At 43.0% G+C, this 26,642-nt stretch overlaps 1 protein-coding gene across 1 annotated transcript in view; it reads left to right on the top strand.

Moving 5' to 3' along the window:
• LOC117369378 (kinesin-like protein KIF19) overlaps positions 1-26,642 on the top strand; it is a 145,702-nt gene that overhangs the window by 58,400 nt on the left and 60,660 nt on the right. Inside the window, exons 7-8 of the mRNA XM_033963861.1 lie at positions 11,428-11,549; positions 18,567-18,718. Of these exons, the coding sequence (XP_033819752.1) occupies positions 11,428-11,549; positions 18,567-18,718 (274 nt within the window). The remainder of the gene's footprint in view (positions 1-11,427; positions 11,550-18,566; positions 18,719-26,642) is intronic.

Raw genomic sequence — 26,642 nt, 5'->3', positions numbered from 1 at the left:
GCTTGGGCGAGCCCTGTTTGGGGGTTTGTCCGACCTCGGGGGTGTCAAACCCGGCGGGTCTCGAGCGGGGTCCCTCCCCCCACTTCCTCCACCTCCCCACATTTTTCTAGAGGAGCCTCAGCAGTAAGCCTTGCTCCCTAAATCAAGCAAGGCATATTGCTTCGAGAGCCTGTGGAGTCTGTTCTGTAAAAAAAAAAAAAAAATCCTGAGGTAGTGCTGGTCTGGAGGGTTGTTTCCCTTTAAGAAAACTGTATTTTACTGTATTTTTTCATCTAACCGGCACTTTTTTTATAGTTAGGTCGCGTATGGAGCAATGAGCACTTCTAAAGGGAAAAAGTGCTCATTGTGCTCCAGGCGCGAGGCACTCGCGGCCGGCCTGTGCAAGCGGTGTTCAGGCCGGTGCAGTGGAGGAGCTCCGTCGGCAGCGGCTGCAAGCACTCAGAGCTCCCTGCCGATGGTGCCTCGCGAGTCGGCTGGGAGCAGTGGGGAAGCCCGGTCTTCCCCAACCGCCCACGGAGGGATTCCCCGAGCCGCCGACGGTCGAGTTGTTGGGGATTCCCTCTCAGCTGATGTTTTGACAGCTGATGCCGACTTGCCTGTTTTAGCGGCTGAGACTGTTCAGGTTTCTCAGCCGCTACAGGCTATGGAGGGAGCTTTTTTGGCGGGAAAGTCGCCATCTTCTCAGTCTGGCCCCTCCATTTTGTCTTCCTCCTCAGGTGACCTTCCCCCTGTATTGGAAAAACAGGGGCAGGTTTCTGCTGTGATAAATAATATATGAACTGACTTCGCATTCAACACAAACCTGTCTATGAAGTGTAATCAATATGTTTTAAGTTGCTCAGAAATGTGAAACTCAACAAGGGGGGAACGCACCCCCCTAGAAAGGGAACAGAGTTTACCTCCCAGTCATTGCAACTGTTTCTGTAGAGATCACACTTCAAGCCAGGATGTTGGTTAATAAAGATTGTTACAGTCCTTGAAATGATATAAAGTATAGGATTTTCTCCTTTCTTCTTATACTTGTACTTTATACTTTATACTTGTCAGAACATCACTTATGCATGATTAATAGAATCATAACTTAGCTCAATGAGGGGTTTGGGGTCCCGACGCGGCCCCGTTTCGTGTCCTTCGTCAGGAGACCCACTCACGATTGCTGGAAAACTGGCTGTAGTCTTTTAAACTTCAGTTATGTTAAAGTTAGTGATAGGACAACATTTCTGCAATACAAAAGTCATTTACAACATCGGGTGTGAGTAAAAATCCATAACCACACCTCAATGAAAAGTATTACTTTTTAAGGCTAAACTAGAGGAGGGAATGCACAAAATACATACCAAAACTGAAAAGCTCTCACACCACAAAGTGTATTCAAACTGCCAGAAAGGACTCAACAGTACACTCCCGATTTAAATAGAGAGAAGGGGGAGGGGTTTGATGACATCATCAAGTGGCTGATGCAATAGTAAAAACTGTAAAGAAAAGCTGTAAAGCAGGAAAACTGTAAAATGCTATAAATAATAAAACAAAAATAATACAAAAATAATACAATGATCTGCAATGTTGCCACCTGGCCAAGGAACAAAATAATATTGAAAGTCATTGAAACGCAATCCACTCCATCTCGCTGTTCAGTCCATGTGGGTGTTGAGAATAAAAATCCACTTCTGTTCTTGTTTCCAAAGCATCCTTGCAACATCTCCTCCTCTAGTAGGAACTATGACATTGAGAATAGAAAAGAGGAGATCCGTGGGTGCATGTTGATGATCCAACCAATGCTGTGGCAGGAAGTCCCTTGGGACCCTTGGGGGGTTTTTCTCCTGATTTCTTTTTTTCCTTGTGCAGAGCCTATTTTCAGGCGGCTGGGGGTCCCGGATGCGCTCAGGGGGTTTCGGGGAGTGGGGTTTCCTCCGCGCTCCCTGCGGCTTTGCCTCTCTCGTCTGTTGTGGCATCCCCTCCTCCTCCTCCCTTGTCCAAGCGTCCGCGGGTGTCGTGGGATGAGGATTTATGGTCAGAGGAGCGTGTCGGTCTGGATGAGGACCTGGACCTTTCTGAGGATTTCCAGGACCCTCTCGAGGGGATGGCCGCTGGCGGCGGGTTGTCGGGTTTCCCGTCCTCCGGCGAAGAGGCATCCGTGGTGCGCCTCTTTCAGAGAGATGAGCTGCCGGACCTGATTCAACAGGTTTCTTCGGTGTTGCGTTTTGAGGATGCGCCGCCGGAGACTCCGCGTGTGGGGGACCCTCTGCTACGGGGGATCCGTTCCGTTTCCCGCTCTTTTCCTATGCATCAGGATATTCGGGATATTATACTGGAACAGTGGAAAACGCCGGAGGCGCCGTTTCGTTTGGCGCGCAGCATGGCTCGTTTGTATCCCATCCCAGAGGGGGATCGGGCTACTTTAGCATCGCCAGTCGTAGACGCGGTGGTCTCGGCGATTTCTAAGCGGCATACCGTGCCTGTTGAGGGTGGTTCTGCCTTGCGGGACTCTGAGGAGCGCAAGTTGGAGAACATCCTTAAGCAAAATTTTCAGTTCTCGGCCTTTGGGGTCCAGGCGGCTATTTGTGGGGGGCTGGTCGCTCGCGCCATGTTTCGGTGGGCTGAGCGTGTCCTGGATCAGGAGTCTGATGACTGGTCTTTGGTGGATCAGGAGGTGGCGAAGATTGAGATGGCTGCCTCGTTCCTCTCAGATGCTCTTTATGACTTGGTGCAGATCTCGGCTAAGTCTATGGCCTTTGGCGTGGCCGCGCGGCGTATTTTGTGGCTGCGCGCTTGGGCGGCAGATGCTGCGTCCAAAGCTAAGCTTACTAAATTTCCCTTCCGGGGATCTTTTTTGTTTGGGGAGGAATTGGATAAGTTGATTCAGACTCTGACGGACTCAAAGGTGCCCCGTCTGCCTGAAGACCGTGCCTGCCCTGCGTCTCGGGGTGGCGCTGCCCGGGGGCGTTTGCGGGAGTTTTGCAAGTATCGCCCTGGGCGTGGGGCTGCTTCTTTCCCGGCTCCAGGGTTTTCCCGGTGTTGGTTCTTCCAGCGCATGCAGCCCTTTCGGGGGGCCCATCGGGGGCAGGGAATCCCTCCGCCGGTTCCCCCGCTTCCCGTCCTGCACAATGACTCCTTGCCGGCGCCCCCTTTGGTTCCGGTGGGGGCCCGGCTGCGCAAATTTTTCCCCAAATGGGCCGAGATCACGTCCGATCAGTGGGTCCTGGAGGTGGTGCGGGACGGTTATGCCCTGGAGTTCGCCCGCTCTCTGCCGGACCTTTTCCTCGCCTCTCCATGTCAGACTCCTTGGAAGACGCAGGCTTTTCGCCAGACCCTTCAGCGCTTGCTAGATCTCAAGGCAGTTGTTCCAGTGCCCCCTCCGGAGTGGGGCACCGGCAGGTACTCCATTTACTTTGTGGTGCCCAAGAAGGAGGGGACCTTTCGGCCCATCCTGGATTTGAAAGGGGTCAACAGGGCTCTCAAGATTCCCTCTTTCCGCATGGAAACTCTGCGGTCGGTCATTCTGGCGGTTCAGCCGGGGGAGTTTCTCACTTCTCTCGATCTGACAGAGGCCTACTTGCATGTTCCCATTCGGGTCTCTCATCAGCGCTTCCTTCACTTTTGCGATCTTGGGTCGGCACTATCAGTTCTGTGCGCTTCCCTTTGGTCTGGCCACGGCTCCCCGGACGTTCACCAAGGTGATGGTGGTCGTCGCGGCAGCCTTGCGGTCGGAGGGCATTCTGGTACACCCCTACCTGGACGAGTGGTTGATTCGGGCAAAGTTGTTGCAGGAGAGCTCCCGGGTTATGGCTCGGGTGGTGGAGTTTCTCCGGTCGCTGGGCTGGGTGGTCAACCTTTCCAAGAGTCGGTTGGTCCCGGCTCAGCGTCTGGAGTACCTTGGGGTTCTGTTCGACACCTCCTTGGGGAAGGTCTTCCTTCCAGAGGCCCGGGTGAGCAAATTGCAATCTCAGATTCGCCTGCTTTTGGCGTCCCGGTGTCCTCGGGCGCGAGATTTCCTCCAAGTCTTGGGGTTGATGGCGGTGTCCCTGGACGTGGTGAGGTGGGCGCGGGCCCACATGCGTCCTCTTCAGTATGCTCTGCTCCGGAGGTGGTCTCCCCAGAGGCACGGTTTGGATGCTCCTGTTCACCTGCGAGGCATGGCGCGCTGCAGTCTGCGTTGGTGGCTCCGGACCCCTCACCTGGTCCAGGGGGTGGGTCTGGATCTCCCGCAGTGGACGGTGCTCCTTACGGATGCGAGTCTCCTCGGTTGGGGGCTCAGTGTTTGGGTCACTCAGCTCAGGGCACCTGGTCCACGGAGGAGGCCTCCTGGTCGATCAACGTGTTGGAGACCAGAGCGGTCCGTCTGGCGCTGTTAGCTTTCCACTACCTTTTGTTGGGCAAGTCGGTCAGAGTCCTGTCGGACAATGCCACGGCGGTGGCTTATGTCAATCATCAGGGGGGCACCAAGAGCTCTCAGGTGGCGCAGGAGGCGGCTCGGCTCATGGTTTGGGCGGAGTCCCATCTTCTGGATCTCTCGGCCTCTCACATAGCCGGGGTAGAAAATGTTCAGGCGGACTTCCTCAGTCGTCACTTCCTGGATCCAGGAGAGCGGTGTCTCGGCGCCGTGGCATTTCAGTTGATAGTGCAGGCTTGGGGGCAGCCCCTGATGGACCTGATGGCCACGAGTGGCAACGCCAAAGTGCCCCGCTTCTTCAGTCATTGCAGGGACGGTCTGGCCGAGGGTCTGGATGCTCTGGTCCAACCGTGGCCAACGGAGGGACTGTTTTATGTGTTCCCTCCTTGGCCATTAGTGGGCAGAGTACTTCTTCACATTGTTCACCATCCGGGTTTGGTGGTTTTGGTGGCTCCGGATTGGCCTCGACTTCCGTGGTATGCGGATCTGGTGAGGCATCTGGTGGCGGATCCTCTTCCTCTACCCCTCTTGGACGATCTTCTGACGCAGGGTCCCATTCCCATGTTCGACCCGTCTCCCTTCTGTCTTACGGCTTGGCTCTTGAAAGGGGTCGCCTTAGTAAGAAGGGATATTCAGATAAGGTGATCTCTACACTCTTGGGGTCCCGGAGGCTTTCTACCTCTTGGGCTTATGTGCGGGTTTGGCGTCTCTTTGAGGGGTGGTGCCAGGCGCGGGGAGTGGTCTCTTTTCGCGCTTCCCTGCCTAACATTCTAGAGTTCTTGCAGGATGGCCTGGATAGAGGCCTGGCTTGGTCTTCTCTCCGGGTTCAAGTTGCGGCCCTGTCGGCTTTTCGAGGGTTGGTGACAGGTCAGCGTTTGTCGGCCATTCCTGATGTGATTCGCTTTTTGCGGGCGGCCAAATTGCTCAGGCCTCCCCTACGGCCCTCTGTTCCCTCTTGGGATCTCAATCTGGTTCTCTCTGTTTTGGTGCGCCTGCCTTTCGAGCCGTTGGATGGCTGTTCTTTGAAGGACCTTACTCTGAAGGCGGTCTTTTTGGTGGCCATTACTTCCACTAGGCGTGTTTCTGAGCTACAGGCTTTCTCTTGTAGGGCTCCCTTCTTGGAGTTTTCTAGGGAGCGGGTTGTCTTGCGGCCTGTTCCTTCCTTTCTGCCGAAAGTAGTTTCTCCTTTTCATGTCAATCAATCGGTGGTCCTCCCGGTCTTAGGTAGTCGGGAGGGCTCTTCTGAGCAACGGCAGCTGCGCAAGTTGGATGTCGGTTGGGTCCTCCGCTCTGATGTGCAGCGGACCCGGGAATTCCGGAAATCCGATCATCTCTTTGTCCTTCTGGTGGGTCCTCGTCGGGGGGCTGGCGCTTCTAAGGCTACTATTGCGCGCTGGATCAAGGAGACGATTGCTTCCACTTATCTTCTGAGACAGAAGCCTGTTCCGGAGTTTCTCAAGGCTCATTCCACTCAGGGTCAGGCAGCTTCTTGGGCTGAGTCGTCGCTCGTGCCTCCAGTGGATATTTGTAAGGCTGCAGTTTGGTCCTCCTTGCATTCCTTTGTTAGACATTATCGGGTAGATGTTCAGGCGCGTCGGGACGCGGTGTTCGGTGAGCGTGTTCTGGTATCGGCCCTTCGGGGGTCCCACCCGTGAGAGGGACTGCTTTGGTACGTCCCATTTGTAAAGATTAACCTCTACTGGTCTGGAGAGTGCTAAAGAAGGAGAAATTAGGTTCTTACCTGCTAATTTACTTTCTTTTAGCTTCTCCAGACCAGTAGAGGTCCCCACCCTGTCTGTTGTTGTTGTTGTTGTTGGGGCTGTTTCGCGGGCAGTTTTTGTTTTTTGCTGCGGGTTCTAGTATTTTTCTAGGGCCGGGGAGAATGAAGAACAGCGGCTGTGGCTCGGCTGGCTTAGCTGGCGAGCTGTGGGGACATTTTCCTTCGGGTATTTCTCCTCTGCATTTTCCAACAGCACTTGGGTATGTTAATTGTTACTCCTGTTCGGAGTATTGTTTTCTTTCTGTTTTCCAGTTCTTGGTTCTGCTTGGCTATTCGGCAGACTGAGGTAAATAGAGAAGGGAGTATATTATATACTGTCCCACAGTTTTGTTTTCAGTCTCCACCTGCTGGTCATGATTGGATATATACCCATTTGTAAAGATTAACCTCTACTGGTCTGGAGAAGCTAAAAGAAAGTAAATTAGCAGGTAAGAACCTAATTTCTCCTTTCTATGCGTACAGTGTGCTTTGTGGTTTTTTAAAAATTTTATTGTTGGTAGATCATTTTGACTTGGTCATTTTAAAAGTAGCTCGCAAGCCCAAAAAGTGTGGGCATCCTTGGTCTACACTAACAACATATAATCAACCAAAAAAAGCCTTTTTTAGGCGAAGGAGGAGCCAGTCCTTCACCTAAAAGCTGGATTCTGCAACTTGTGTCTGTCAAAAACAACACCGGTTACAGAATCCACCCCTCAACCCCCCAACAACGATCCAGGCAGGAGGGAGCCCAAGCCCTCCTGCCCCAGCAACCCCCCCAAGACAACAATCCGGGCACGAGGGAGCCCAAGCCCTCCTGCCCCAGCGACACCCTCCCTACAACGATCTAGGCAGGAGGGAGCCCAACCCCTTCTGCCCAGGCGACTCCCCCCTCGACAAGATCGGGCAGGAAGGAGCTCAACCCATCCTGCCCGGCGACACCCCCACCCTATAAGATCAAGCAGGAGGGAGCTTAACCCCTCCTGCCTGGCGATACCCCCCCCCCCCGACAAGATCAGGTAGGAGGGAGCTCAACCCCTCCTGCTCAGGTGACACCCCCACCCCCACTAAGATCTTGGCAGGAGGGATCCCAGGCCCTCCTGCCCCAACACAGCCCCCCAACAACTGCCCCCCCCGAACCCCCAATCGGCCTGCTGAACACCTCACCCTCCCGCCAACCTGTGAGACCCCCCCTATGACCCCACGACACCCCCCCCCATCCTGACACCTCCTGTGAAAAAGTTGGACAAACGGACGGGTCCCAAGCCCGTCTGTCCAGCAGGACCGCTATCCTCATAATGGTGGGCCTTAGGGCCTGATTGTCCCAGGCGTCATAAACCCCACCCAACCCAGCCCATGTGCCTAAGGCCCCGCCCACAGGAGGGGACTAAGGCTACTGAGCCGATTTAAGTTGGCCCAGGCACCTAAGGCCCCACCTGTGGGCAGGGTTTGAGGTGCCTGGGCCAATCAGGCCCTAAGGCCCGCCATTCTGAGGATGGTGGGCCTGCCGGCTAGCTGGGCTTGGGACCCGTCTTTCCATCCAACTTTTTCACAGGTATATGTGTGGGGGAGTGGCGGGTTGGCGGTGGGGTCTCACGGGTCGGCAGGTGGGGGGAGGTGTTCGGCGGGCTGATCGGGGGTTCAGGGGGGCAGTCGTGGGGGGCTGTATCGGGGCAGGAGGGCCTGGGATCCCTCCTGCCCGAATCTTGTTGGGGGGTGTCGCCTGGGCAGCAGGGGCTGGGTTCCCTCCTACCCGATCTTGTTGGGGGGGTGTCACCTGGGCAGGAGGGGTTGAGCTCCCTCCTGCCCGATCTTGTCAGGGGGAGGGGTGTCGCTGGGCAGGAGGGGTTGAGCTCCCTCCTGCCCAGATCAAGTCATGGGAGAGGGGTGGATCGCTGCAGGAGAGATGGCTCATCTCTCCTGCCGCGATGGTGATCACCCACCCCCCGAACGGCGGCGCTTTGGGGTGAGGATCACCGGCAGGGGAGATGCCCTGCCGCGATGCTCACCTCGAAGTGCCGCGGTTCGGGGGGATGGCGATCACCATCGTGACTGGAGAGATGAGCCATCTCTCCTGCAGCGATAGGTGCAGTAGGCAGGTTGCTGGGGCCGCTGAGCTGCAGCGATCAGCTCTGCGGCCCCTTTTTTGGTAGTTATACCTGTTTTGACTTGGTCAAACCTGCCTAAACTTTTGGTTATACCTGCTGTACGCCTATGTCTAGGTTGGCCCACCTCCCGCCCTTTCCCTTCCTCTAAAATGCCTCTTTTCGCTCTATGCATTTAGAGGCAGGGGAAAGGCCTAAGCTGGTTTTAGATACGTCTAAAACCAGCTTTGGTTATGGGTACTTGGACGATCAGGCTTTTTGATCGTCCAAGTACCTATTTAGGGCACTTTTTAGATGTTTGTGTTTTTTTGATTATGAGCCCCATAATGTATTTGGATAGCAGCTGCTATCTAGATTGATTTTAGAGTCTTCTCTATGTCATCCCTGCTGGCCAGCATTTATACTGATAGTACACTTCTCCCTCCATATTCATGAGGGTCAAAGATGAACCACGAATAACATTTTGCTATCATATTCGCAGGGTTTGTGGTATAGCCCTCGCTAATACCATGAAATTGTGAATAAAACTTATCATTGATATTCGTAATTGTTTAAAAAAAAAAAAGTTACGGATTGCAGTTCTTGCATTGAGTTGTACACTTTAGCAATACAATTCAAGTACTGTACAGTACAGTATTATAGAACTGAAGCAAGTGCAGAAATTTTCTCTCTGCATACTTTTCTCCAGTGCTGCCATATGCCTGACCACGCTAAAGCAAGTGTTGAGCTTTCTCTCTGCATACCTTTCTCTGACACTGCCGTATGCCTGACCACGCTGAAAAAAAAGTGCTGAACTTTTTTCTTGGCACTCCAGGATTACATCATTCGGGGGGCAGAGCCAGCAAGATAAAAATTGTGAATAATCAGTCATGAGTGCCGAACCTGCAAATATAGAGGGAGAAGTGCATTAGTTTATTTAACAATGTAAATGACCCAATACCTTATGTACAAGTTTTGAAATTCTATGGATAAGCAGATTATGCATTTGCAGATTCCTGGTGAACACATAATTTGCTTTTAATATCAGCCTGATAGTGTACAGTTATTTATTTATTTATTTATTCAGGAAGTCTTAATATACCATCGTAATGCATAATGTACAGCTATGCAGTTTGCAATAAAAAAAAAATTAAACAAATGAAGCTAACCAAAGGTGGAATAAAGAACCATGTTTTCACCAAAAATGAAAATTTCTTGTATGATGGTTCCATGTGACACTCAAGTGACTTACAGTATTCTGTAAGTTACATACATATGTGGGATCCACATCTGTGTCTCACTCATACCCTGACCTGTGTAAGTTAAGTAGTTTTGGCAAAATAGTGCTTAGGTGGCAGGATTCTACAAACACACCACTGGATGATGCCATTAGAACAGAGTTGGTTCATGTACAGCTTCCTAAAGATGAGAAAGTTCTGGTAAAGCTTTCTGAGGCTGCAACAAAGTTACGGTAATTGTAGTCATCAGTCCATTTCAAATCATGCTTTAAGACCAGGTGGGTTGGGAGGGAGAAGTGTGGCTGTCCATGGAGAACATCTGTTATAGGTAGGCAACTTCATTTTCACCATAGACAGCAAATATCATACAGCCATTCTACTGGTGACTCACAAGCTAAGGGATGCAGGGGGATGCAAAGGGTCAAATCCATGACCCTTTTAAAGCATAAAGTTCACTAATTCCGTGTACTGAATTTATGGTTACTAATTATAATATATTCCAAGGTACATACTTCAGTAGTGCTTGATCCAAACTAAGGCTCAAAGGGTGATTCTTTGAACTGATGGAAAGAGCATTTAGGTCCTAAGCTTGAGTCAGCTGTTTTATACGTAGTTTTAAATTTAAAAGACCTGCATAAATCTCCTGAAAGCAGGACGCTTGGAAATTGGCTTCATGCCCATGAAAGCATGATAAGTTGCAATTGCACTGAGATGAACTCTGACCAAGCATGTGCTAAGACCTGAATCTGAGACATGAAGGAGGTACTGTAGAATATTCATTAATGAACAATGATATGGGCTTTATTTAAGTACTGTACTGTATTGTATACCACCTGGATGATGGAAACAATAGAGATTGAGGGGGAGACTATGCCTTGAAAAGAGAGTGGCTACTGTGTTTTCTGGTTAAGTATACCTTAATTCATTAATGATAATGATCCAGTAGGCTCAAAGACTATTAGAAGCTGGATGTAATCTGCATACATTTATTTATTTACAAATAATTGGTATATACCACTGTTCATGCCTAATGCAAAGCATAATGGCTTACAAACATAAATGGGAAAGGAAAGAGAGAAGAAATAAAGATGTAGAAGGCTCAAATAAATAAAGGCAAAAGTCAGGTCAAGAGTGACTAGTGGTGAAAGGAGTAAATTGGAAAGGGTTGGGGCAAGAATGAAGCCTTCAGGAACTTTATATGGCAATTCATGAGACTGAGAGGCTTTTTTTCCCCCCAGTAAATGTGGAAAACAATTTTCTAAATAGAATCAAAGGCAGTCAAGTGCTGAACTCCAAAGCCAAATTTTTCCTGAAGCTTGAGGATGAGGAGAGAGCAATCAGTCAGCTCAAATGTCACACATCTAATACGATCAGAAGAATCTGCTTTCCTCCCATGCAGATTGTGTTACAGTGCTATAGTGTTTATTGAAAGCTTCTATACCGCTACTAATGACTGGGGAATCAATTCAGAGCGGTTTACATAAGCTTCTGTAATGATGGTAGAATACATGTGCTTTTGTAATGGTGTTGCAATACATGAGCTTCTGAAAGAAGTTACAGTGCATATGTTTCCGTGAGGAGTACTATGTGTAGTCTAATCCCTTCTTCTATGAAATTGCGCTAGCAGTTTCTAGCATGGGGAGCCACACTGAATGGCTCGTGCGGCTCCCGACGCTCATAGAGTTCCCATGAACGTCGGGAGCAGCGTGGGTCATGCAGCGCGGCTCTCTGCTAGCACAGTTTAATAGAAGAGGGGGTAAATATATATCCTCCTACCAGCAAACTAGTTTTGCTGATAAAATCTAATAGTTCACATATTCACAAAAACATAGACACAAGCATGCATATCTCTCCCCATTAAATGAGGTTCTGATAATTAATTCATTGATTTTTACTGCATTGTTTAGATTTTTTATTTTTTATGTCATAATATTTTTCTTGTTCTTTCTCTTTTTGCAGACCATAACATTCTGGTTCCTGAACAGCTGAGCAAGTTCTACCGATTGTATTTCCGAGAGTTAGAGGAAGGGACTTTAAATCGCCTACTGCATCTTCACTCTGTAATGTCCAGCACACTTAGGGTAAGGTCCAGATCTTCATTCATAGAAAACAAACTAAGTTGTTTGATATCTTCCATTGAACCAATATACAAGTTTTAAAGAATGATTCTTTTGTTTCTCTAAGTAAAAGCCACAAGACTTGAGTAGATATGCCCTTTTAGAGTAGCTCTCACGAATATAGAAAAGGGTCAACAGTTCCTAAGAACTTTTAGAAACATATACAGGAAGCACAGAATCCTGGAGTTCTAGCTTTCTGTGGTATAGTTTTCCTTTTTCTCTCTCAAGTTCCTTTTCCAGATAGAATGGCAGAAAACCACCTGCAGGAAGGTGCTCAGGCAGTATGTATAAACAAACAACTTTGCTTATTAAGGATACATCTGGCTTGTTATTCAGCCAGCTTTCCTAAAGTATAAAATAAAGCACTAGTAAATAACTTAAATGTCTATATTCATAGAAACATAGAAATATGATGGCAGATAAAGGCCAAATGGCCCATCTAGTATGCCCATCCACAGTGGTGCTGGCCATTTAAATAGCGCTGCTAAGTATATGTATGGGAAGTAATCATGTTGGTCTGCGAGGAGACATTAGTTTCCAGCTGGTTATGGATGAGGGCATTTAATTTTTAGAGGAATTAAGGTAATTAATACAGTGAGGTTCAAAAGACGTTTGGTCAAGTTCCCAGAGGAAAGGTTCCTAAAAAAGAATTAGCCAAATAGACTTGGGAAACCTTGCATATACCTTAAAGTGAGCCATGAGAAACTGATCATCTTTTTGGGATCTGCCAGGTCCTTCTGAGTCGGTCTGGAACTTTTGAAGCCCTTATTCGACCTTGGTCTGACTCAGTAAAGGGAAATGGAATGGGACTTGTATACCGCCTTTTTGTGTTTACATATACTGTATACAGATACTTATTATGTACCCAGAGCAATGGAGGATTAAGTGACTTGCTCAGGCTTACAAGGAGCAGTGCTGGGATTTTATATCACAACCTCAGGGTGCTGAGGCAGAAGCTCTACCACTAGGCCATGCCTCACCTTGCAGTATGGTTTATCTTATAGTCTTACAAGAAGCGTTCAATAATGTATCTACCTGAGTATGAAAGAAAGTAGCAATTGTGTTGAAACAAGTCTGTGCATGTTGTGACATGTCTCAAGGTTATTCATGCACAGCTGCAGCTCAGTGTGAGTCTAACATTCCAAGAGACTCAGGAGAGTCCTTGTGCGAATCAAGTAAGAAACTGCTAGATTTGGAGCACCGTTCAGTGATAAAATTTCTCAGAAAAGAAGGGATAAAGCCAAAAGAGATCAATGAATGCATGACTACAGTTTATGGTGAGTCTGCCCCATCATCCTACAAAGTAACATTTTGGAGCAAGCAGTTTAAGTGGGATAAAGAGTCCATTGACAATGACCCTTACACTGGACGGCCTGTGGAAGCAACTTCCACAGAAATGTGCAAGAAAGTTGAGGATTTAATATTGTTAGACCGGCTGCCAGTGCTTTTGAGCACTGTTTCCATCAGGACAGGCAGTCCCGCAGCTACCTGGCTACAGCCAGCTAAGAGGGTCCTTCCTGGGCTCTTTTAATCGCCGGCCAGCTGCGGTACGCAGCCCATGGTCGCTAGCCTAGGGTTGCGAGCTGAAGGGGCATGGCTAAAGGGGCATGCCCCTTTTGAGCCCCAGGTATATCTAATCCTACTACTATGGGCAAGAGGAAGGCCAAAGTAATTCCACCTACTTCAATAATGGGTCCAATGGATCGTCATCTAATGGCTCCTATCTTGCCACATGTGGAAGAGCAGGTAACTTTAGATATTCAAGCTGCCTCATTATCCTCTGGGGAACCTTCACCACCTCCTCAACTACCATATTCTCCGGGATCAGTAGAATCTCCCCCCTCGATTGAGGGAGCAGTCTCTCCCCTACAATTATCTTTATTATCTGGACTGGAGGTTTCAGGACAATCTTCAGGGGAAGCTAAAGGGCTGACTTCCGTACAGATGGATACGGGACTAGGTTCTGATGTTCTCCCTAAAGATAAAGTGATCACTCTAAACGATGTATGGCTAAGTGTTAATAGAATAGAGTCATCATTACAAAAAAAACGTTTTGAACTTATGTCAATTTTCATCTGATATAACAGTAAAAATTAATGAGCATAATGACGACTTCTTCTCTCAAAATGAACTCTGCTCCCACGGTTATCAAGGCCTCTTTTCCCCCAGAATTAACCGGAAAGGAGGTGGTCTTGCACTCCTCCATAAATCATTCTTCGACGTCCAGCTTCTTGATAAGGGTAGCCAGGCTTCCCTAGAATACATGCTAGCCTCTGTCAATGATGAGCTCCACCCGCACCCACTAGGTATCTTGCTTTTATACCGCCCACCTTCATCCCCCTGGAACAAATCCTCTGACCTCATCCTTGAGACCATTACAAACGCCTTTCTCAGATTCCAAAGATTACTAATCATTGGGGATATTAATCTTCACTTAAACGATACTACCAACAAGGATGCATCTGATCTCATCAACTTCCTCACCTCTTTAGGCTTCCCCCCCCCCCCGGCGCCTTCCCCAACCCATGAAAAAGGACATGCGTTAGACATCATCAGCTTCATCGACCTCTCCGAATACAAAACTTCGATCGACGACACTCGCTGGGACCCCGTCCCCTGGTCCGACCACTTCCTAGGGACTTTCTGCCTCCCCATCTTCATGTCCCACCTCGAAACCCCCCCCCCTCATTCTCCCAATCCTATTACCTTCCGGAAAAAAATTGCGAGCGATTTGTTCTGGGCCAAATTCCTCAACCTAACTCCCGCCATCCACAACCCTCCAAACCCTGAATCCAACTGGCACAATTGGATCACCCTCTCTGAGACCACCTACCACTCCCTTGCCCCACTATCCACTAAAACGGTCTCCTACACCCGCAAGGCCCCCTGGTACCTTCCTCTCCACAGACAACTAAAGCAGAAATGTCGTACACTAGAACGAAAATGGAAAAAATCCAAATCCCCCACGGATAGACAGTCCTGGAGGACTTCCATTAAGTTCTACAACACCGAATTAAAAAAATCAAGGAAGAACTACTACGGCAACAAAATCTGCAGCTCCAACAACCAAAGTAATACTTTGTTCAATATTTGGCGTTCCATATCCTCTAAACACGATTCCTCCTCACTCCCCTCCTCTCCATCTGCTAACGATCTTGCAAAATTCTTCAATGAGAAAGTGACTACCTTACGATGCTCCTTTCCCCCAACCCCCGCCTACAACTCTCTGGTGCTCACTACCTCCACACCTAATCTAACTGAGGCCAACCATATCCCAGCCGATAGATCCTGGACCGCCTTTGAGCCCGTTTCCGACTCCCAAGTCTCTAAACTCTGCCTCAAGTTAAAATCTTGCAACTGCACCTTAGATCCTTTCCCCTCCTACTTATATGAGAACATTCCAGCTCAGGCCATCTCATCTCTCACCAAACTCTTAAACTCTGCCCTGCTCTCAGGCCTATTTTCGACAGAAATGGGACGCATCTCCTTATCCCCTCTCTTGAAAAAGGCTGATCTGGACCCCTCCACTCCTTCCAGCTATCACCCAATAGCCAACATTCCTCTCCTGACCAAAATGCTGGAATCTATCATAGCCACCCAACTCTCATCCTATCTTGAGAGATTCTCCATTCTCCTTCCCTACCAACACGGATTCAGACCCAACTACAGCACTGAATCTCTCTTAGCCTCTTTGATCTCAAAGGTCCAACAACTCCATTCCTGCAACAAGTTCGCTGTCCTTCTTCAATTCGACCTCTCTGCAGCTTTCGACATTGTCCACCACGACATACTAATCCTCCAACTCTCCGAAATTGGCATAAATTCCACAGTCCTAGATTGGTTCTCAAAATTCTTACGTTCCCGCTCCTACTCCGTTAACATGAATGGTACCTCATCCTCCCCTTGGAAACCACTCTGCGGAGTCCCCCAGGGTTCACCTCTATCCCCGATTCTTTTCAATGTTTATATGTCCTCCCTGAAACTCCTCCACCTTTCTACCTCTGAGACACTTTACACCTACGCCGATGACATCCTTGTCCTTCTCGAAACTGACTCTAACCTCACCAACCTCTCTGACAACATCTCAACTTGCATAACAAATCTCCAATCCTGGGCTCTCACCGTTCAAATGAAACTAAATGAGACCAAACCAAAACTTCTTTGGCTTGGCCCGAAATTGGATCAGCTACCCTCCCTCATCCCACTTCCCTCTGGCACCACTCTGCAGCTTGAACACTCTAGCAAAGTTCTGGGCATCATCATTGACTCTACATTGTCCTTTAACGAACACATCAACTCCCTAGTAAAAAAATGCTTTTTCAATCTTCATATGCTGAGGAAAGTCAGATCCTGCTTCCACCAGCAACATTTCGCTGTCCTTGTCCAGTCCATCATCCTTTCCAGACTGGATTACTGCAACTCCATCTACCTAAGCCTAACAAAGAAAAGCCCTCTTCAATGGATTCAGAACACCGCAGCTAAACTAATCTTTGCAAAAGGCAAATTCGACCATGTCTCCCCTCTTCTGTCTAAGCTTCACTGGCTCCCAGTCTTCCTCAGGGTTCGCTACAAATGCGCCTGTCTTACCTTCAAATCTCTTCACGGCATCCTTCCTCCCCTCTTTCCTCTATCTTGGCTCTCGAGTACTCATTCCACCAGATCCACTCAGAAATTCAAACTATCCTTCCCTTCTCTAAATGGCATTTCCCACACAGGAAAACTTGGAACGTCCCTCCTCTTCAGGATCACCGAACTATGGAACAGCTTTACTGCCCATCTTCGGAGTTCGACCTCCCTACAACACTTCAGAAAACATCTGAAAACCTGGCTTTTCTCCAAAATGTAACTTCCCCCTCCCTCCCCCCCTCCCCTTCCTGTTTACCAAGCCCTCCTTCCTTCCATTGGAGCTCCTTTCTTTGCTTTTAATTCCTGTAAACCGTGTCGAGCTCCACTTCTGTGAAGATGACGCGGTATATAAACTTAAGATTTAGTTTAGTTTAGTTTAGTTTAGTTAAAATTGGAGAAGCAGCAAAAAAGTTAGGAAAATTAGATCAAGATATAAATACTTTACAGGTTAACGCTGCCTCTAATATTAAGGATGATATGATGATTCATGCTAAATTAGAGAAACTGGAGAATTCTATAAGGGTTAAAAACCTTTGTTTCTTAAATTTTCCAATTACACATTTTTTGTCTCCATTAGAACTCTTGAGAATGTACTTAAAGGAGATATTACATTATACTAATGTGGATATTTTTGAAGTTGATAACCTTTATTACATCCCAAGAGTTTCTAAGGAAATAGTAGAAGAAGGTGGAATTCATTGTGCCACATTTACAAAATGGAAAGAGTAATTGCTTTGCAGAATGGGAATTACAATAATTTTAAAAAGATCTGGGGGCCATTGGCAAATTATTGTAATGATTAGACATCATTTTCCACTGACAGTAATTTTATATATAGGGGGAGGGTGGATGGTATAATGTTCTATTTTATAGGTTTCATCAATAATTAAGAATACAATATTTTTTATGTACAATTAAAATTATTGTAAGAATGAAAAATTTATAAATAAAATATAAAAAAAAAAATACAATATTTATGATATTTTTGATTGAAATATTTGAGGGAAGGGTGGGTGGGGAGGGAATAAATTTTATGTACTTACGAGGACAATAGAAAGAAATTCAAGTAATTTGTAAAAGTTTTAAATGATGTAATATTGTATACTTGTTATAAGATGGAAAAAATGAATAAAGAATTTGGAAAAAAAAGAAGAAGAAGGTGGAATGGATAAACTAGTTTCACCTGATAGTTTGAATGTATCGCAGTTTTTCGAATCTTCTAAAGACATAATAAATAAACGGGCAACTCTTCTTGTGGTTTTTAAGACAGAGTTAGAAAAACAGGTAATTCTGAAATTATATTATTTGAAAAAACAAGACCTGTTTTATGGCTAACATGTGATAATTTTTCCGGATGTCTCTAGACATACTCAGTTTAAAAGGAAGCAATTCCTCCAGCTAAAACCTAAGGTTTTGGCAGTTGGACTTACTTTCTTTTTAAAATTTCCATGGAAGTGACAAATATGTTTTTTTTGATCCAACCCAGTTAGAAGATTATATTAAGGGAAAACCTTTGTTGAAACTTTAATTTTCAGTATCGATATTTTCATTTTAGGATGATGTATGATATATAAAGTAAGCCACACTTAGCCTGTCTAAGATGGTAGATTATAGATAGAGTTGATTTCCTATTGAAAATACTGGCGACCACTATAAAGTGGACTAGATAATGGTTGATTTATTACCTTATATATGTTTCAATGTATTTTATATACAGAGTGTTTGTGGATATTCATGAATATTTGTTATTATTGTAATGAATAATCAAAATAAAGAATTAAAAAAAAAAATATTGTCAGACCGACAAATTAAAGTTTCCTGAAGAAATAGGAGAAAGAGCACTGTGGCTCACTGGTTGAGCTGCTGCTTCTGCACCCAGAGGTTGTGATATAAAAAAAAATCCCAGTGCTGTTCCTTGTGACCCTGGGCAAGTCACTTAATCCTTCAGTGCCCCTGCTTTGAATGTCAGTTTTGAAATGCCAAAGCAACAAAAAGAAAGCATACAAGTCCCCATTCCCTTTCCCTATATTGAAAACTCTTTTCTTTCCTATTGAGGTAGATAAAATATTGAACACCCCCTCATATATAACACATGAAATAAATAAGATGTTCATGTCATTTTATGAGAATTAACATCTCTCAGTCTGGATATTTATGCAAGGAATGAAGTGGTATTATATGCTTGAAGTCAGATAAAGTACAATTTAAAAATGTTCCCTTTCTATTTACTATGTGTGATACAGTAACTTTGTTGGGGAGAGATTTTAATGCTAACTCATGTGAGGTAAGTTTATCCTAGACAGATTTCAGGCCATTAACTGGCTGTAATTAAGTTCCTTTTTGTTCTTAACTCAGGGTGGCTCAGTTCTGAATGCAGCTCAGCAGCTAAAGCTGGCAGACTCTATGCTGTGGTCAGATACAGGGGAAAACAGGAAGTCACCAAATCAGAGGGGCCTTTACTCTCAAGCAAAAATGGAGCTTCCTCCCATTGTCTTTGAGTCTGACAGGTAATAGTCAAATAATTTCAGAGCACTATATTTGACATTTTAGGTTACTTAATTTTATTATAAGAACATAAGAATTTTCATACTGGGACAGACTGACAGTCCATCAAGCCCAGTATCCTGTTTCCAATAATGGCCAACCCAGGTCCCAAGTATCTAGCTAGATCCCAAGTAGTAAAACAGATTTTATGCTGCTTATCCTAGGAATGAGCAGTGGATTTCCCCAAGCCATCTCAATAATGACCTATGGATTTTTCTTTTAGGAAATTATCCAAACCTTTCTTAAACCCTGCTAAGCTAACTGATTTCACCACATTCTCCAGCATCAAATTCCAGAATTTAATAGTGTGTGAAGAAATATTTTCTCCAGTCTGTTTTAAATCTACTACTTAGTAGCTTAATTGCATGCCCCCTAGTCCTAGTATTTTTGGAAAGAGTAAACAAGCAATTCAAATCTACCCTTTCCACTCACTCAGTATTTTATAGACCTCTATCATATCACCCCTGAGCATTCTCATCTCCATGCTGAAGAGCCCTAGCTGCTTTAGCCTTTCCTCATCCCATCCCTTTTATCATTTTTGTCACCCTTCTCTGTACCTTTTCTAATTCTGCTATATGTTTTTGAGATACGTCAACCAGAATTGCACATAGTACTCGAGGTGTGGCCATACCATAGAGCAATACAAGGGCATTATAACATTTTCATCTTTGTTTTCCATTCCTTTCCTTATAATTCCTAGCATTCTATTTGCTTTCTTAGCTGCTGCCGCCACACACTGAGCTAAGGGGTTTCAATGTATCCTCAACAATGACACCTAAATCCTTTTCCTGGGCAGTGACTCCTAACATAGAACCTTGTGTCACGTAGCTATAGTTCGGGTTCCTCTTTCCCACATGCATCACTTTGCACTTGTTCACATGAAAAATTATCTGTCATTTTGATACCCAGTCTCCCAGTCTCTCAAGGTCCTCTTGCAATTTTTTACAGTCCTCTTGCAATTTAACAATTTTGAACAACTTTGAGTCATTAGCAAATTTAATTATCTCACTAATTATTTCCATCTCTTATATCAAAGTGATTATTATGACATGTATATGTTTTTTATATCTTATGTGGAATCTCTTGAATACAACAGGAATTAATAGAATATAAATGTTTAAATAAAGAGATAGAATAAAGCCTTTTGGAAAAGCTTACAATATACTCAGTTGCATAGTTAATGGGACAATATTGTTTCTTATGCGTCAATTGTAAGATTCCACCTTGAATATTATATTCTACTTTGGAGGCTTTACCTTTGCAGAGATATTAAGAGGGTGGAGACAGTTCAGGGAAAGGGCTACAAAATGATTCAAGGCCTGAGATAGAAACTCTACATAGAAATGCTTAAGATGTTCAAGATGTACTTGCTGGATGAAAGAATGAATGGGAGATGATAGAAAAGTTCAAATATTTGACTGGCTTCCATAAAGTATGGTAAAATGGTCTTCCATAAAAGAGAAGATTCAAATACATGTGTGGTGGAGAATGTTTAGCAAAATTATGGAAAAACACTTCTTTACTGAGATGTCATTGATACCTGGAACAGGCTACCAGCAGAGGTAGTGACAACCAAAAGTACTTTAAAATGTTTGGGGCAGACACAGAACACAGTTGTGAACAGTGGAAGAGAACAGGTAGAAGAAATGAACAAGAATTACATACTTGGAAAATTTCTTTTTTTTATAATCTTTATTCATTTTAAATCACTTTCTTTTCTTTTTTTAATTCTTTATTCATTTTTAATCTTACATCAAGTGTACAAATAATAAAACATTTGAAATTAAATACATCACTTGAATTTCTTTCTAATGTAACATCAAATATATCAATTTATTCCCTTCCCACCCCCCTTTCCTTTAACATTTAATCAAAAATATACAATATAAATATTCTTTTTCTTTTGATTAAACCAACAGTAAACTATAAACCACCCTCCTCCCTTCATTTGCAAATATACTTTCACTGGAAAATGGTGTCTATTCATTACAATAAGTTGTCAATGGCCCCCAGATCTTTTTAAATTTATTATAATACCCTTTTTGAGTAGCAATTATGCTTTCCATTTTATAAATGTGACACAACGAATTCCACCAGGAGGTATAATTTAATCTACTGCAGTTTTTCAAATTACTTGTGATATTTTGAATGGCGACCCCTGTCATAATCAATAAAAGTTTATTGTTGTTTGATGAAATCTGACTCCTTGTTCTCATTGATGTACCAAATAGAATCGTATCATATAATAATGCTACATGATTCTCTAATAAACAATTAATTTGGGACCAAATTGATTTCCAAAAGGCCATGATAAAGGGACAATAGAATAATAAATGATCTAGAGTCCCTACTTCAAGTTTACAATGCCAGCATCTATTAGTCTTAGAGCTATCCAACTTTTCTAATCTAACCGGGGTCCAAAATGCTCTATGCAACAAAAAGAACCAACTTTGTCTCATAGATACAGACACTGTACACCTCATCCTCCAAGACCAAATTCGTGGCCATTGAGATGCAGAAATTTGATGCCTTTTTTAAAAAAAAATTCTTTATTCATTTTCAAATTGAACAGCAAGTGCACAAAAGAATATATTGTACAAGTTATTCCACAATAGCACATTAATCTCTACCACATAAAAATCTAGTGATGCAATAACCCCCCAAACCACCCTTCCTTTATCACATTTTCAATAGGAATAAACACACATATTATATAGCATATTATATTATATAAAATTATTCCCAACTCCCTCCCCCCTTTTGTGTGCTAAAAAAAAAAAAAAAAAAAAAAGAGAAGAATCAATGACTATTCATCACAATATTTTGCCAATGGCCCCCATATTTTTATAAAGTTAGTATATGTCCCTCTATTGCACGTTCCATTTTAAATATATGGCTTAATGAATTCCACCAAAATGTGTAGCTAAGGTTTTTGTGATTTTTCCAATTATTGGTTATATGTTGGATGGCAACCCCTGTCATAACAAATAAAAGTTTGTTGTTATATGATGATATTTGACTCTTTTTTTCTCATCATCATGCCAAATAAAACTGTATCGTAAGAAAGTGCAACATGATTTTCCAATAATGAGTTCACTTGAGACCAAATTGAATTCCAAAATATCTTAATATAGGGATAATAATAAAGTAAATGATCTAATGTCCCAGGTTCCAGATTACAATGCCAGCATTTATTGGACTTAGAACTATCTAGTTTTTGTAAACGAACAGGGGTCCAAAACACTCTATGTAACAAAAATAGCCAAGTTTGTCTCATAGATGCTGACACTGTACATCTCATTCTCCAAGACCAAATTCGTGGCCATTGAGATGCAGAAATCTGATGCTTAATCTCAATGCTCCAAATGTCTCTAAGACCACATTTTGGTTTTTTATTCAAGTATCCAGATAATAATTTATACCACAATGCGGCTTGATGTCCGAGGAAGTCTGCTTGGAAGCATAGGAACTCCAGACTATATTGATTGTTAAGAGTCTTCCATTCAGGGAACCCCACCTGAATAGCCTGCTTCAACTGCAACCACTTAAAACTTTGTGTTTATTAAGACCAAATCTATGTTGCAGTTGTGAAAATTCAAGCAGTTTACCATCTGAAATAACATCATTCAGAGTTCTGCCTGGAAACAGAGGAACCGCAGGCTATAAAAAAATTTTAAATTACGCTTAGCTAAGGCTCTCCCTTTTATTATTGGTATGCACCAAACTGGGTTTGTTGCTAGGAAACATTCATCAAATAACACCAGATTGGCTCTTCATATGTTGAATTTAACAAAAACCATGAATGATCCGGCTTTTTCTGTATCCTTGGATGCAGAGAAAGCCTTTGATCGGGTGGAATGGACCTTTATGTATCAATCTATGGAATGGTTTGGAATAGGGTCAGGATTTATAAGAATGATTCAAACATTGTATAGCTCCCCTGCTGCTAGATTATATATAAATAATAATTTTTCTGAATGTTTTAGTTTGCAAAGGGGAGTTAGACAAGGCTGTCCTCTATCTCCTTTGTTGTTTGATATTGTATTAGAACCCTTGTTGTTAGCTATTCAACAAACAAAGGAAATACAGGGTATTCCTTATTCAGATTGGGAATATAAGGTCTCTGCATACGCAGATGATATATTGCTTCATTTGAGAAATCCTGAAAAGACCATTCCATGCTTACTTGAATTGATTGAGAAATTTGGAAAATTCTCAGGTTATAAGATAAATCAGAAATTCTTTCACTAAATGTACATTGCACAAAAGGCTTATTTGATTCATTTTCCTTTATATGGAAGGAAGATGGATTAAAATATTTAGGAATTTGGATTAAAAATACTCTGGAAGACACAATGAAAGAAAACGAAAAATCTTTGCTGCAGAAGGTAACAGAAATGTGCGAGCAATGGAACCCTTTACATCATTCTTGGTGGGGGAGAGTTCAAACTGTTAAAATGATGATATTGCCTGTGGTTTGTTACCAATGAGTATGTTACCAGTTTTTTTTTTTAGAGGGTCCTTTTATAAAAAATTAAATAGCATTCTTACCAAATTTTTTTGGCTAGGTAAAACTCCTAGAATTGCTCTAGTATCTTTACAAAAATCAATTAAAGAGGGTGGGGTAAATTTTCCAAACTTTTATAGGTATCATCAAGCCTATATTCTGCGCCAGGGTATGTATTGGGTCCTCCCAGAACTCATAGATAATACCCCAGAATGGTTATGGTTGGAATGGCGACTCATGTTTCCTCTACGCTTATGTCATGTTCTTAATATTAAAATGCCTAGATTGTATAAAGACAATAGAATATTAATGGATACATGGAAAACACTACGATATATTAATAATTTAACATCTGTTCCAATACAAAAGTCAACAAATCAAACTATATGGCTAAACTCCAGGATTCAAATTGGTGGATTTAAGGTCATCTGGAAGCATTGAATGATAGCAGGGATATGTATTTTGGAAGATGTTATTTCAAATGGTAAACTACTTGAATTTTCACAATTGCAATATAAATATGGCCTTAATAAATCACAAAGTTTTAGATGGTTGCAATTAAAGCAGGCCATTCAGATGGGGTTCCCTGAATGGAATACCCTTAACAATCAATATAGTTTGGAGTTCTTATGCTTTCAGGTGGACTTTCTGGGACACCAGGCCGCACAGTGGTATAAATTGATTAGTTAAAAAAAAGCCTAAAAATGGTCTTAGAGATATTTGGAGCATTGAGATTAAGCATCAGATTAATGCATCTCAATGGCCACGGATTTGATCTTGGAGAATGAGATCTACAATCTCCGCATCTATGAGACAAACATGGTTTTTTCTTTTACATAGAGCTTTTTGGACCCCAGTAAGGTTGCAAAAGTTGAATAGTGCTAAGTCTAATAGATGCTGGCATTGTAGTCTCGAAGTAGGGACTCTAGATCATTTATTATTATTTTGTCCCTTTATTTTAGCCTTTTGGAAATCTATTTGGGATCAAATAAATTGTTTATTGGAAAACCATGTTGCATTATCTTATGATACAATTCTGTTTGGAACATCAATGAGGACACAGTCAAATTTCATCTAACAATAATAAGCTTTTATTGATCATGACAGGAGTCGCCAAACAACAAATCACATTTAATTGGAAAAATTGGAGTAGACTTAATTATTGCTTTTGGTAGAATTCATTATGTCACATTTATAAAATGGAAAGAGTAATTGCTATACAAAGAGGGAACTATAATGAAATCTGGGGGCCATTGACAAGATATTGTAATGAATAGATACCATTTTTCCATTATAAATACAATAAAAAGGAAGGGATGGGGGAGAGATTTTATAATTTTATTAATATTTAGACCAATAATAAAGAATATTATATAGGAGTTTTGTGAATGCATAGATTATGGTTGGGTTGGGAGGGATTGGGTTAAAATTATAATGTTTTAATGCTGAATATGATAAAGTTACAAGTGTTGTATTCAATTTTAACTGTTATTTATTGTTACACTTGTTATATGATGCAAAATGAATAAAGATTTGTAAAAAAAAAAAAAAATTTACGCCATTCAGGGAACCCTTCTGAATAGCCTGCTTCAGTTGCAACCATTTATAAAATTGAAATTTTGAGATACCAAAAGATTGTTGTAACCGTGAAAAATCAAGCAGTTTTCAATTTGAAATAACATCCTCTAATGTTCTTATGCCTGCTTGAATCCAATCTTTCCATGTAATTTTTGATCCGCCTATTTGTATCTTGGAGTTCAGCCATAGTGATTGACATAAAGATTGTTCTATAGGAATTTCAGTTAATTTATTAATACATCTCAGGGTCTTCCAAGTATCTAAGATAATGTTATTATCTTTAGCATATCTGGGTAGCTTAATGTCTAATATATGAGACAAACGTATTGGGGACATAATTTTCCATTCCAAAATTAACCACTCAGAATAATGTTCCATGAGGTCAGGCAGGATCCAGTACATACCCTGACACAGAATATAGGCCTGATGATATCTATAGAAATTTGGAAAATTTACCCCTTCCTCCTCAATTGATTTTTGTAAAGATACTAAAGCTATTCTAGCAGTTTTGCCCATCCAAATAAATTTGATATAAATACTGTTCAACTTTTTGTAAAAAGAACTGTGAAAATAAATTGGTAACATTCCCATTTGATAACACACCACAAGCAAAATTATAATTTTCACTGTTTGAACTTTCCCCCACCAAGATAAATGTAATGGATTCCATTGCTCACACATTTCTGTAACCTTTAATAATAAATTTTTTTCATTTATTTTTATTGTTTCTTCCAGTGACTTGTAAATCCATATTCCTAAATATGTTATACCCTCTTCTTTCTAGAGAAAAGAGAACTGATCAAACAATCCTTTATGAGAGTGTATTATTAAGTGGAAGGATTTCTGATTTATTCCAATTTATTTTATATCCTGAAAACTTTCCAAATCTTTCGATCAGGTCCAATAAATGTGAAATAGTAGATTCAGGATTTCTCAAATGAAGCAAAATATCATCTGCATATGCAGATACTTTGTATTCCCGACCAGCATAAGGAATACCCCAAATCTCCTCTGCTTGTTGAATTGCCAATAATAAAGGTTCCACTATAATATCAAATAACAGAAGAGATAAAGGACACCCCTGCCTGACTCCTCTCTCCAGATGAAAACCATCTGAAAAAGAATTATTTATATACAGTCTGGCCAAAGGAGAGTTATGTAAAGCTTTGATCATTTGTATAAATCCAGAACCCACTCCAAAACCAATTCATTGCTTGGTACATAAAAGTCCATTCTACTCGATCAAATGCCTTCTCCGCATCCAAAAATACAGAGAATGCTGGATCCTCCATGGATTTTGTTAATGTCAACATATGGAGAACCAATCTAGTGTTACGTGAGGAATGTCTATGAGCAACAAATCCGGTTTGGTGCATACCTATAAGGGAGAGCCTTAGCCAAGCGTATGGCCAATAACTTAGCCAACAGTTTTCCATCAACATTTATCAAAGATATTGGCCTATAGTTTGAAACCAATAAAGGATCTTTATTTGGCTTCGGCAAATCTATAGTCAAAGATTCTGCCATAGTACCTGAAATACAGCCTTTATTCAGTTGAACTCGATATCATTTTAATAAATGAGGCATTAATGTATTTTGAAATGATTTATAAAACTCCACAGTGTATCCATCCCCTCCTGGAGCGGATCCAACTCTAAGGGACTTTAGTGCTGCTTGAATCTCCTTCAACATGATAGGTGCATCAAAAGATCCTTTCATATGCTCGTGAATTTTAGGACCCTCAATTAAATTTAAAAACTCTAAACCATCAAGTTCTTTATTTGAATAAAGCTCAGAGGAAT

Source organism: Geotrypetes seraphini, chromosome 11 (genome assembly GCF_902459505.1).
Source record: "Geotrypetes seraphini chromosome 11, aGeoSer1.1, whole genome shotgun sequence".
Classification (NCBI taxonomy): Eukaryota; Metazoa; Chordata; class Amphibia; order Gymnophiona; family Dermophiidae; genus Geotrypetes; species Geotrypetes seraphini.
This window is presented reverse-complemented; position numbering and strand designations above follow the sequence as displayed.